Source organism: Labeo rohita, chromosome 12 (genome assembly GCF_022985175.1).
Source record: "Labeo rohita strain BAU-BD-2019 chromosome 12, IGBB_LRoh.1.0, whole genome shotgun sequence".
NCBI lineage: Eukaryota > Metazoa > Chordata > Actinopteri > Cypriniformes > Cyprinidae > Labeo > Labeo rohita.
In genome coordinates this window covers 12,928,942-12,943,622 of record NC_066880.1, presented here as the reverse complement: position 1 = coordinate 12,943,622, position 14,681 = coordinate 12,928,942, and the positions used below count along the sequence as shown (strand labels likewise).

At 35.8% G+C, this 14,681-nt stretch overlaps 1 protein-coding gene across 11 annotated transcripts in view; it reads left to right on the top strand.

Moving 5' to 3' along the window:
• The first annotated feature begins 1,911 nt into the window (after window positions 1–1,911).
• Window positions 1,912–14,681, top strand: part of cacna1g (calcium channel, voltage-dependent, T type, alpha 1G subunit) — a 162,906-nt gene continuing 150,136 nt past the window's right edge. For all 11 annotated transcript variants that reach the window (XM_051124015.1, XM_051124013.1, XM_051124014.1 and 8 more), the window contains exon 1: window positions 1,912–2,018. In XM_051124015.1, the coding sequence (XP_050979972.1) occupies window positions 1,926–2,018 (93 nt within the window). In that variant the 5' untranslated portion in view covers window positions 1,912–1,925. The remainder of the gene's footprint in view (window positions 2,019–14,681) is intronic.

Below are 14,681 nucleotides of genomic sequence, written 5' to 3'. Positions count from 1 at the left end.
ACAATTTACAGTTCCACTGACTCTGTGCCTCTAGTTCAGTGTATATTATTTTGGAAGCGATTAATTGCAAATATTCGATTTGACAGCCCTTTTTTTTTTTTTTAACATAGTTTTCAAGTGATTTTCCTTATATAGTTCACGATTTACAGGTCCACTGACTCTGTGCCTCTGGTTCAGTGTATATTATTTGGGATGCGATTAATCGTGATTAATTGATTTGACAGCCCTATTTTATTTTAACTTAGTTTTCAAGTGATTTTCCTTACATAGTTCACGATTTGCAGTTCCACTGACTTTACCTCTAGTTCAGTGTATATTCTTTTGGATGCGATTAATCGTGATTAATCAGTTTGACGGCCCTAATTTTTTTTTTTTTTTTTACATAGATTTTCAAGTTATTTTCCTTACATAGCTCACGATTTGCAGTTCAACTGACTCTGTGCCTCTGGTTCAGTGTATATTATTCGAGTATATTAGTATATTAATCGATTTGACAACCCTATTATTAATTTTTTTTTTTTGTACATAGTTTTCAAGTGATTTTCCTTACATATTTCACAATTTGCAGTTCCACTGACTTTTTGACTCTGGTTCAGTGTATATTATTTTGGATTTGACAGCTCTAATTTTTTTTCTACATAGTTTTCGAGTGATTTTCTTTATATAGTTCTCTATTTGCAGTTCCACTGACTTTCTGCCTCTGGTTCAGTGTATATAGATCAATGATGCCTGAGAGAAGTTAGCAGCTTGTAATTAGTCTTCCGCCTTTCTGGAGGAAGAAGACACATTCTGTCTGTTTACATTATTCATGCAGAATACATTATAGCCCGAGCCCCTTTATGCAACTGGAGACGTTCATTATGGTCAAGAACTATAAAATACCGTAACACCAGTGTTGAGACTTCACACCAGAAATCATCTGAGTGAACACAGAGAGTTACATTATTGAGGTTTATGACTTCTCATATATTTGTACAAATGCAGCACTAAGGCAGATTAATTCATGATGCCACTGTAAAAGTTTGATCCACTGAATGTTTTTCACTCAACGTCTAAAGCGTTGGGTAATTTCCTTATGATGTCATCGGACAATATATACTTCTATTGTTGACCGTAATCAGAGTTTTCCCTAGCAGAAAAGTTTCCTGTTTGATGGCGCATCCTCTTATTTTGTTTTGGCGGCTTTAATTGTGTCCCCTTGGGCTCTCCGCTGGCAGTAATTGTGAAAAATGACTTGGTTTCTGTCTGGTGCCACTTTGCTCAGACGGCACCCCGTATAGGCATTAGCATTCTTGTATTTAATTTAGATGTAAATGTGCGAGCTCGACCCCTGGATGGGTACGTGGCATCTGAGCGACCAGCCACACATTTTCCCCACCCCGTGATCAATTACTAGCGGTGAGCTAAAAGGATGAAGGAACTCTGGGTCATTTATTCCCCACAAGTAAATCAAGAAAAATAATGACGAACATAATGACAAAAGCACGTTAGCCCTGTAACACGTTTAACTGGACTGACCTCGTTTTCGTGACAGAGAAAGTGATTTTAGCCTTTGAAATGTTATTTGTTAAAGCTGTAGTAACTAAATTATGTGAGCGCTAACAATACTGTGCTAATTTATTACAATTTCACCTTGCTTTCTTTTCTAAAACAGATTATAACAGTGGGAAAGAAGGACATTGTTTATACAACACAGTCAAGTCAGTAAATTAGCATTAGATCTGCTTTTTTTGCTCTCTTTAGCAACTTTAGTTTTTAAATATGTATGCCGATAGCTTGGATGTGGTGTATGCTCTGTAAAAAACTGTGAAAATTGTTTCAAAGTCCTTTTTAAAACTAATAATGTCATTCATTTCTGTGACTGCATCTATTTTCTATGTGCTATTCCTTAACTTCTGCTTTCCACATGGTTCGAGAGGGCCAGCATGTTGGTAATCCTGCTGAACTGCGTTACTCTGGGGATGTTTCACCCTTGTGAGGACAGCCACTGTGACTCAGAGCGATGCAAGATACTGGAGGTAAGTCTCATACCTAGAATACACCACCTTTCGTAACCCAATGTGCTTTAAGTAGATCAAAGAACAGATGGTAAACAAATTAAAATGTAATTGGACACAGGCTTGAAATGAACTTAGTGTTAAAATGAAATCCAACTGTTACGACTCAAAAAAGGGAGGTTATTTTGAGGCGTTTGTCGTCGTCTCTCGTGGAGCGCTGGGTTTTTCTAGATGTCCTGAAGCATGTTGTGTTGAATGACTTCCAAAAGACACAGGAATGCCCAAAACCACATGTGGTGATAGGCAACAAAGAGATCCTCGCCTGTAATTCGAAGCAGATTATCACAGGAAAGACGCTGCTTTGGTTTATCATTGACTTGGGAACATGGCTCAGGGACTTTGATTTCAATCTGCTAAATTCCTTTTGCTTTGTTTAACAGATGAGTGTTTTGCCCTAGGGATATCAGAGAGCTATCCTCTCTTTTCTGCTTTGGATCTTCTGCTGTGGGTGTCTTTTATCATGCTGTGACCCAGCAACAATTCACTTTTGTCCTCCATAGAGGACATTGGAATTTTACATAAATATATCTATTGGGGACTTTGGCAGAGGATTTTTTTTTTTGTACTGTACTGTACTGTATTCATATAAATACACACTATCACTTAAAGTTTGGGTGTGTTTTGTTTTCGGTTTATAATTTTATACAAAAAGACTGCATTGAACTGATCCAGAATGACAATAAAGACATTTATAATGTTAAATTTTGATTTCTATTTTAAATAAAGGTTGTTTTTCAAACATTCTATACACTTATATTATTAATAATATTAATTATATTATATACCAAACAAGCATATTACAATAATTTCAGAAAGTTAATGTGACACTGAAAACTAGAGCCCTGGAAATTGATCTATAATTGAAATAATTAATAAATGAATTGATGGATGGATGGATGGAAGACAGTTATTTTAAGTTTTGATAAAATTTCACTTATTTTGTTGTATTTTTAATCAAATAAATACGGAAGCCCATTTCCACCACTGAATAGAAAATAAAAATGGTAATTGTTTCTTTTTATCTCACAATTTTGACTTTTTTCTCAGAATTGCGAGATACAAACTTGCGATTTTGAGAACATATCAGTCTTTTTTTTCCCTCAAAATTGGATTTTGTAAATCACAACTGCGAGAAAAAAGGTCAGAAAGTCACAATTCTGAGAAATAATGTCAGAATTGCAAGACATAAACTCACAATTCTAACTTTTTTTGTCAGAATTGCTAGTTTATATCCTGCAATTGTGACTTTCTCCTAGGAATAGCTAGTTTATATCTCACTGGTGAGAAAAAAGTCAGAATTTATTTATTTTTTTTTAATTCGGTGGTGGAAATGGACTTCCATGAATAAATGCAGCCTAGGTGAACATAAGACTTCTTTTTAAAACAAAAACCATTCCCATTCCTTTTTTTTTTTTTAAATTGTGGTGTGTATAAATCAATTTATGAATCAATTCTTTTTTGAAAATTAACATTTTAGCTTTAGTGTCTCATTCTTCTGATATCATTAAACCACACACACATACTTTTATTGTTATGTATTTTATGCTCCATATACCTCATGAAGTTAAAAAAAAAAAAAAAAAAAGATAAATTCATGAAACTTTTTTCCCTGGCTCTTAGAAGTTATATAACACTTTCAACCTTTCTTCCTCTCTATTTGATCCCTTTAATGCTATGGGGGTGTCATAAGCGTTTGGAGGACTATATAAAAACAAATGAGCCTGAAATGGCCGGGCCCTAGAGAGGATTAAACCACATTAAATGAAGTGCTTAAAACACGACTTCAAAGCCACTCATCCAGGCAGCCATTGTAATCAGGCACTTCAGAATACAATGTGACTGATTGTGACATGAGGTGAATCGCCTCTTATTTCTGAGTTATTAAGCTAATGGTTGCTGTAATGAATGATACTAATCTTTGATCTTTACATTGTGGCAGTGGGGTCAGGTTCACTGTACAGAGTAATATTCTACTCAGAGGCAAACTATCACATATATCATACAACAATTGTGCAGTGGCTTGCCTCCAGACTGGATTTTGAAATCAATACTGACATACTGACATAATCCCTGGAGAAATTATTGTGTAGTGCACATTATTTGGTAGTATACATGTATAAAACACACATACATGCATACACACACACACATCCATTCAGAAGTTTGGGGTTAAAATTATATATATTTTTAATGAAATGAATACTTTTTCAGCAACAATGCGTTTAATTGATCAAAACTGACAAAGACTAATTTCTCAATTTAAGTTCAAATAAATTGTCTCAGGTTACACATGTAACCACAGTTCCCTGAGAAGGGAACGAGACACCGCGTCCTCTAGCGTTTCCCATACGACCACTAGAGGACGCAGTTTGAGTTCCCTCGAAAGGGAATGTGTCAGGTTACGCATGTAACCATGGTTCCTGAAAAAGGAACGAAACACTGTCTCTTCTAGTGTTCCCCATAGTGACCACTAGAGGACGAAGATCCCTCAAAAGAGAACGTCTCAGGTTACGCAATATGCGTAATCCTCTAGCATTTTCTAAGTTCTCTAAGCTTCACATAGAGCTTCAGATTGTCTAGAATCACCTGTCGCATGTGCTCATCTAGTTTTGTGAAGTTTTGACTTTTCGTTTAGGCTTTATAGGCTTTTGGGCATATTTGGACAGGTCCCTTTTCTAAATGTCCACGTTAAGGCCCTTTCACACGGAAAGCGGCAAACTGCGAGAGTCCAGAGAATTTTACTGCAGTGTTTTTTTTCCAGATTGAGCAAAACACTAGGACTAGTTCACAAAATAGTTTTTTTTTGCATCCTCTCAATCATTTGATAAATGATTTTACTGACAGCAGTGGTTCTAGAGGCAAAGTTTTTTGAAAAGAGAGAGTGTATCATATGATATGAATATTGTGTGTATGTGTGAAAAACTGCACAATATACAATCGTTTACGTCTTTAAAAAATGCATCGCCTCCCAGTGGCCGATTTCTCTCAAATTTCTCACAGACCTTGAGGACCATGAGTCAAACAGGCCCACTGAGTTTCGTTCTGATCGACCTTCGCTAACCTTGTCTAATAGGCGCTCAAATTTATTGGCCAATGGTGGCCATGTTTTTTGAGATACGCAAATGTCCTTACAGACATAAATAGTGCTTTGGACCACGACCGTGCATACCAATTTTCATGTTTATAGGCCAAAGGATTACATCGTTATAGCCATTTTTTCTTTTCCCTCTTATAGCACCACCAAGTGGCCAAGCTCTGTGCTTTTTTTCATGTGACCTCAGACTGAGCTCTTACATAAGTTCTGAGTTTGGCAAAGATATCTCATTCCATTCAGAAGTTATAGCCATTGTAGTAGAAGCAGCCCTGCCTCTTTCAAACTTGTTGGTGTCCCTTTGAGACAGTGAGTCGAAAGTTTTTTGATAATTATTGATATTCACTCTAATGAAATTCACTCTCCAGAGAGTCCTTCTGCACTGCTTTGGCTCCGACTGGTTGAAAAAACTAGGACATGTTCACAAAAATAGTTTTTTTTTTTTTTTTAAAATCAGGGTTTTTTTAAACGGTTTAGGGGTTATGAGCGAATACATACTTTTAATCGCTGTAGCCCCCCATCAGGCCGATTGGAGCGAGTCTTGGTGAGACTCTCCACAACTTTTTTACATGGAGATCGCTGATCCTTAGCTATTCTAACAATTACGATTGATTGACAGCAGTGGTTCTAGAGGCAAAGTTGTTTGAAATGAGAAGGTCTATCATATGATATGAATATTGTGTATGTGTGAAAAACCGCACAAAATACAATTGTTTACATCCTTGAAAAATGCACCTCCCAGTGGCCAATTTCTCTCAAATTTTTCACAGACCTCAAAAGTAATGAGTCAAACAAGCCCACGAGTTTCATTCTGATCGACCTTTGTTAACCTTGTCTAATTGGCGCTCAAAATTTATTGGCTGTTTTTTGAGATACACAAATGTCCTTATAGACACTTGTAGCGCTTGGGACCAAGACAGTGCATACCAATTTTCATGTTGATAGGCCAAAGGATTGCATTGTTATAGCCATTTTTGTTTTTTTCCCCTTCTTTTTTTTAACGGTTTAGGGGATATAAGCGAATACGTACTTTTAATCGCTGTAGCGCCCCCATCAGGCCGATTGGAGCGAGTCTTGGTGAGACTCTCCATGACTTTTTTACATGGAAATCGCTGATCCTCGGCCATTCTAACAATTACGCTACGTGCTTAAACCCCTAAAAAGTCTTCCCGACCCCAAACTTTTGAATGGTAATGTATTTTTTTTATTTATACATATATACCAGGACTATATATAATGATATGAGAATAATGTAAGTACATTCACTATATAAGTTTAGAATGGTATGGAGATTGCAAGTGCGATCATGGTAATACAGCAGAGCAAAATCTATTCAAGAAATGTTGATAGGAATACCCATGGTACACATTTACAGTGTTAAAGCTGAAATGGGATTTAGAGGCGCTTTCTTGCTGTGAGTTTCCTGGAACCATCATTTTTTAGCCCTCCACCATGCCTGGGTGAGATTGCTTTCTTTCCATTGAAAATGCCAAGTTTTCATTGGGGTTTAATGGGAACAGATCAATTTCTTTGTTTGATTTTTATTCTGTAAACTCGTATTTTTCTGAATGATAGTAATTGAAACCCGTAGCGCAGCTAAACCCCAGTTTTGGAGCATTCCCTTCCCTGCTTCTCATCTGAAATAAATGGCCTGGGCCGTTTCATCTCTGAGATCTGAGAATTTACAGCGATTATCTTCTCCAACTGCTCTATCAAATCACTCTCCCTCTTGCCATATGGAAATTAGTGTGCTTTGCCAGAAATAAGATTGCAAACCTGGTCATCAGGAAATTTACAAAGACATACAATCAGCTCTCATCACTGTCAGGGAGACACGCCTGGGCTCCATAGCTGACGTGACTCAGGTTAGCCCTCGGCATGAGCTCCAAAAGAACGCCTTTGGTGGAATAATGGAATTCAGGGAAATATAATAAAGCTGGGGAGCATGCGTGCCATCTTTCTCTTTCTCTCAGTGCCCCTTCTCTTCTGCCCACACAACACATTATCATTTATTTCTTCAGTGCTTTCCTCTTTCCTTTTTTTTCATCTCTGCAGGCTTTCCTCATTTCTTTTTTCTGTCACTACATGTCATCCTAAACACATGACTTTCTGTAAAGCACAAAAGAATAAAAAAGTGTTTTCTTCTTCATACAATAATAGTCAATGTATTCCATTGTTATATTTTGGACTCCACTGGCTTTCATTGCATGAACAAAAACACTCGATGATGCCAATCCTTTAAGTACCAAACTGCAGCATTAGGATACGTGTATGTGTTATTATGCAAGCTCTAGTTGAGGGTCTAGATAAGTGGTTTCTGGAGCAGAAAATGAGATGTATCATATTTAAGAAGAAAGTCAAGCATCAACAGTGATGTGAACAGCTTACTATGAGTTTAACAGTACCTATTGAATTGGCTGTTATTCTTTTGATGTATCTTTATTTTTCTCTGCCTTTTTTATTGCTCCCTATAAGTGTGTTTGTGTGGATGATGAGATTCTTATGCATGGTTTGAACTACGTAACTCTTGTACAGTACAGTATGATCTGTTCTGGCTTGGTTTTCTTAGCATTCTCTCCAGGTGAGCATATGTTGTTCTTTTTGTCAGCTGTTTTGCTGGGGAATCCCATTTGCCTTGGAGTAATTCAAATAATGACACTTGTGGTTTGTTGCTTACGAGTTGCATGATGCAATGTGTGCGAAAAAAAAGAAGAAAACTTTAGTGTGTAATATCTTTGATGTGCTGTAACAAAATCTGTAGAAATCATAGAATTCTGTCGTCATTTACCCTCATATCAGTGTATGGCTATTTATCTTTCTCTTTAAACTAAATGGTGGCTAAGGGCTATCATGTTCCAGGGAGAATAAAAAGCACCATAAATCTAATCTGTTCAACCCATGAGCTGTTTCCAAAGTACTGAAGCTGTTTGAAGGGGCTAAGGGGTCATTTCCACTGTAGTTTTTTATACATTTTGGCTGTTTATTTACATAACAACAGCATTTTGGGGGCCTGAAAATGCTGTGTGAACATACTTGATCTGCACAGTTGCCAACCAAAGGCAACAGATGTGGACGTGTAACACACTGACTGAAAAAAAATAACAATAACTACATTCTGTTTCCTCATCAGCTGTAAAAATCGGCTCTGAAACAATTATATTGTTATTAAGATATTTTGGATGAAAACCGGGAGGCTTTTGATTGTCCCATTGACTGCCAGGTAAATACCACTGTCAAGACCCAGAAAAGTGTGAAAGACATCGTCAAAATAGTCCATCTGCCATCAGTGGTTCAATCAGAATTTTATGAAGTGACGAAAATAGTTTTTTTTACACAAAGAAAAAAAAGATTTTATTCAACAATTCGTCTCCTCTGGTCTTGACAGTAGTATTTACTTGGCAGTCAGTGGGACAGTCACAAGCCTTCCGGTTTTCATCCAAAATATCTTAAATTGTGTTCCGAAGACGACCTAAGCTTTTACGGGTTTGGAACGACATGGGTGTGATTAAGTGATTAATGACAAAATTTTAATTTTTGGGGTGAAGTAACCCTTTAAAACCTAATAGTTATCGACAGTTGTTGTTGTGTCCTTTAGTCTTATGAGGAATTGGACAATTTAAGTCCACTGCTAATGTGCTCACTTTAGATTTGTGATTTAAAGAAATAGTTTGCCCAAAATATGAAAATTCCCCCATGATTTTCTCATCCTCAAGTCATTCTAGTTGTATATGACTTTTGTCTTTCAAGCGAAAACAATCTGAGTTACATTAAAAAAATGCCCTGGCAAGTCCAATGAAGTGTGTCCATCTATCATAAAAAGTGCTCCACATGTCAGGTTAATAAAGGCCTTCTGAAGTGAATCTATGTGTTTGTGTAAGAAGAATATTCATATTTAAACCTTGATCTCTAGCTTCTGCTAACAGTCGTTCATGAGAGTGTGGCTTTCCAGTGGATGACGTGGGACGTAGGCGTAGTTTAAAGGAGAAGTCCACTTCCAGAACAAAAATTTACAGATAATTTACTCACTCCCTTGTCATCCAAGATGTTCATGTCTTTCTTTCTTCAGTCGATAAGAAATTATTCCAAATTTTTTCTCCATATAGTGGACTTCATTGGTGCCCCCAAGTTTGAACTTCCAAAATGCAGTTTAAATGCAGCTTCAAATGGCTCTAAATCCCAGCCGAGGAAGAAGGGTCTTATCTAGCAAAATGATCAGTCATTTTCGAAACAAACTGGCAATTGATATACTTTTTAACCTCAGACACTCGTCTTGTCTAAGTCTGCGTAGTCTGCGTTTTTTTCCCGTTCAATTAATACAGTCAATACAGTTAGGGTATGTCGAAAAACTCCCATCTCGTTTTCTTTCCCAAATTCAAAATCGTCCTACATCACTGCAGAAGTACCGACGCAGTGTTTACAAAATAAACATGCAGAGAAGAACAAACGGCCTTTACAAAAAAAGGTAAAATAGCAATGTTGGACAATTTTGATGTTGAAGAAGAAAACGGGACTGGAGTTTTTCGACATACCCTGACTGTACCGACCCGGACTGCACAGACTACGCATGTGGTTCGCAGAGACGAGACAAGATGAACATTTAAGGGTTAAAAAGTAAATAAATTGTCAATTTGTTTTAAAAAATGACTGATCGTTTTGCTAGATAAGACCCTTCTTCCTCGACTGGGATCATTTAGAGCCATTTAAAGCTGCATTTAAACTACATTTTGGAAGTTCAAACTTGGGGGCACCATTACAGTCCACTATATGGAGAAAAATTCAGGAATGTTTTTCTCAAGAAACATAATCGACTGAAAAAAGAAAGACATGAACATCTTGGATGACAAGGGGGTGAGTAAATTATCTGTAAATTTTTGTTCTGGAAGTGGACTTCTCCTTTAATTTCCGATGAGAATATGCCAGTTTCTCAAGAAAAGGAAAGGAAATCCAGTCTCCCCTTGGCTTATTTCAGAATCTTTCAACAATTTTTCTTACAAATCCTCGTTTTGTACTTTTAATTCGTGATCGGTTGTTTCACCTACGTCCTACATCATCCGCTGGAAGCTCCGGGGAGAATATACTAGTTTCTCGATAACCAAGTTTTGTTTACAGCAAAGGAAAACCAGTCTTCTCTTGGCTTGTATCAAACTTCTCTAGGGCTACCCTCGACTAAAGAATTTCCTTTCAGAGACGGCAGAAAGCGCAACCTGTTTGCCCTGTTTACTTTCATTATTTTACAAATGTACAACGTTTCGTTGTTATTCTGAATACACACAAATAAATGTAGAGTCTTTACAGATTTTAAAGATGTATTACTTTCATCTGACCAAAAATGACAGAGTATTTTAAGTGCAAGTGACCGCACTGGCGCCTCCACCTGTCATGCAGTAAGTGCGCTACTATTCAGCTTCCACGCTCCACACAGACACTTAAAAACCGCACATTTTTCTAGGTTAACATTAGATTGAGCTGCCATGTAATGTTGCTACTACTTAAATACATATTTTAGATAATAAGCCATATTTGAGGTTGTGAACGATGTTCTGCCCGATGTACTGTATTACTGCATAGATCAGCCGTTAGCGATCTGTCCGTCATGGATTGCATGACTTCGCCACTTCCTGTGGAATTTTTTTTTCTGCAAATAAGCGACTAATAAAATTTTGCTCAACCAAGCCTCTTCTCATCGACTAACGGTTAGTCGACTATTAGTGGGCAGCCCTAAAATTCTCTGACGCTTTAGTTTAACCAGTGTTTTTAACCGGTGTTTTGTTCCGCTGGAGCGGCACTCTCTCGTGAACATGCGTACGACAGTTAACGTAAGCTAGAGATTAAGGGTTACAAAGTCCTAAATATGGATATTTTTCTTACACAAACACATCGATTCACTTCAGAAGGCCTTGATTAACCCCCCAGAGCCGTGTGGAGTACTTTTTATGATGGATGGATGCACTTTATTTGACATCAAAATCTCAACACCCATTCACTGGCATTATAAAGCTTGGAAGAGCCAGGACATTTTTTAGTGAGGGTGAGTAAATCATGGGGTAATTTTCATTTTTGGGTGAACTATCCCTTTAAGGTCAGCTGTGCCAAGCGTAGGGTTTCCGAAGGCTTTCTGAACAATGAGTCACTTTCATAATATTTTCATGGTGCTTTTCATTGTTATTTGGCCTTTAAAGGTTGTGGTCACCATTTAATTTCTTTGCGTGCAAAATTGCAGCATGAACATCTAATTTTGTGTTTGACGGAAGAAAAAGAAAATCATACCGACTTGGAATGACATGAGGGTAAGCAAATGATGACAGAATTTCATTTTAGGGTAAACTATCTCTTTAAGTGTTTAGTGGAAGCAGCATATTTCATCAACAGATGTCAATGTAGGACAAATATCAGAGACTAAATGTGCATTATGGTGTTGATTTATGGTAGTGTGATGATTGGTGTTTTCCTGCTGCATTGTACACGTCTCTTCACTTTCCTTCTAGACTCCATGATGTCATCGGCATAGCAACCGCTCTCCGCACACAAGAATTAGATGAATTAGTAAGAAGAACACACACGAGATATTTTTGTTTATCCTCAGTGAATGTGCGTCGCAGCTTCCTCCTCTCTTTGTGCGTGAGTGTGTGCATTTGTGGGGGTGGACGGATGGTCTGAAGAAGTTCTGGATTTAAAGAATTGTTTTCTCTGAGGAAAGGCCATCGGTTGCACTAGAATAACCTACTCACAGCGCAGACAATACACCACTCAGCTATTTGTACAACAAAGAGGACACCATGAGAAGATTTATTCGGTGCCAAAAGATCACCGCACACGCGCAACACCCTCGCTTCCACACGCGCGGATGAGACCGACTCTTTCTCCGAGCTATTTTTGAATGCTTCCCCAGAAATATGAAAGAGAAAGATGACATGTATTAAATAGAAATGGGTGGATGAGATGTGGTGAGAAAAAGGAGGGGAGGAGGAATATGGGAAGAGGCTCTCTGAAACAAAGGAGATGAGAGACAGGGAAGTATAAAGAGGAAGATATTCATATAGTGTGTAGGGTGTGTGTGTGTGAGGGAGAGAGAACGGGAGAGGGAGGAAAGAGCCGGAGAGAATATTTAACCCCTGAGCACTGCTTTCTGGCTGTGTGGAGACTCTGAGAGTGTTTTGTCGAGGGGTTCCCCTACTCTGCGTCGTTTATCTTTGGAGGGAGCTGTTGAACCATAGAAAGGCCTGTAGAGATTTATACTCACACGCACACAGCTGTGAGAGCCAGAAGCTCTGCATGGCCTGTGAACAAAACATATATTAGAAAAACAGAATAATTTGACAGTTGCTGTTGTTTTATACTTTTAGCATACGATGCATCCATCTCTCTTGAAATATAAGGGTCAGGATCGGTCAATATATCCAACACAAGAGTGTTTTGGCCCAGCTTTGGTCTTTTGCCTTATCAGACCATTACAGTGTTATCACTAAATGTTTCATTTGTTGATATTTTATTTTATTTTACACCCTTTCAAATTCTTCAGTTTTATTTAATTGTATACTAGTTTATTTATTTATTTATTTTTATTACATTTAATGGTTGTTAAAATACAAATGATTAAATAATTATAATTTTTACAATTGTTCTGTATTTTATTTTATCCACTGTATCAGATTATTTAATTTTTTTATTTAATTTGTTTCTTATTTTATCCACTGTTTCACATTATTTTGTTTTATTTTACTTTATTTTGTCCACTGTTTCAAGTTATTTCTTTTATTTTATTCACTGTTTCAAGTTAATTTGTTTTATTTCTTTTTTATCCACTGTTTCAAATCATTTTATTTATTTATTTATTTTTTGTTTATTTTATTTCATTTCATCCACTGTTTCACATTATTTTGTTTTATTTTACTTTATTTTGTCCACTGTTTCAAATTATTTGTTTTATTTTATCCAATGTTTCAAATTAATTTATTTTATTTTATTTCATTTTTAGCCACTGTTTTAAATTGTTTTAATTTTTTTTTTATTTTATTTGCTTTGCTTCTTATTTTATCCACTTGTTTCACATTATTTTTTAAATTTTACTTTATTTTGTCCACTGTTTCAAATTATTTTATTTTTATTTATCCACTGTTTATTTTATTTTATTTTTTATATTTTGTTTTATTTTGTTATTTTATTTTTATCCACTTTCAAATCATTTTATTTGATTTTTTTATTTGATTTATTTCTTATTTTATTTTGTTATTTTATTTATCCGTTGTTTTGTTTAATTTAATTTAATTTGATTTGATTTATTTTTTTTTATCCACTGTTTTAAATTATTTATTTTATTTTATTTAGACATTGTTTTATTTTATTTTTTTTATTTATTTATTTTTATTTTTTACATTTTACTTTATTCACTGTTGCAAATTATAGTAGTTATTTATTTATTTATTATTTATTTTTATTACATTTAATGGTTATTAAGATAAAAATGATTATTAATGATAATTTTAAAATGTTTTGTATTTTATTTTTTCTTACGCTGCCAAAATACCAAGTTCCATAAGATAACATCAGTAACAAGATTATTTCATCTTGCTGGGTTAAATAAAAATAAAAATTTATGCATTTATAGCTGTCACTGAGTATAGTTATAAGCTATTACTGTAAATTTAAAACATAGGAATTATTACCAAAAACATTTAATGAAAAACACATTATTAAAAATTATTATTATTATTAATACAGTTGTATTATTTTAAATAATAATAATATTTATTTTATTTTTACAAATTCAAAAACCATTATTATAATTATTACGGTAAATTAAAAGAAAACACTTAATGAGAAACACATGTAAAACATTTAAATAATGTACTTTCAATATACTGAAATATTATTATAATATAAATTAAAATATGAATTTTACTATTTTACTATTATTTTTAATGTTGTCAATAATGGTAACTGAAGCAGAAAACATCCTTATGTTGAGCAGTATTAATGTACAATGGGCAGAACCTTTTCCAAAGTGAGATTTCAGCATGAAGATTTGTATTATTTATAGCGAAATTATGATTATTTTGTTTTTATGTGTTCACCATATGTTCACATTAAGGCAGATAATTAGAGAACATTAGGGCATGGTCTTAAGAGATCTATCTCTGTCTGAACAGACAGCCTCTTCTCCAAACCATTAATGCGAAATGAAAGCTCGCAGATTCTCCCCTCGTCCTCATCCTGACAATATTGTTTATGGATGCGTTATGTGTTACCATTAACTTTGAATTGGCAAGAACTGTAGCGCTCATAACCTGAACGTCCACTATGTACAATACAAGCAGATCAGGGATGAGGTAATACATTAGCGCTTGGCTCTGAATAATGTCCAACGCGACAGTAAATGCTCTCCGCTGCGGCTTAATTAACATTCTCTGCGTTGTCAGAGTCCAAGTGCTTTGGCTGGAGGGAATCCCTCACTTAAGAGCTTTGACTAATGTCCCCGCCGGCTGAGAATGCCCAGGTGTCTTTCACTGACAGTCGACCTTGAAGAAACGACGGTC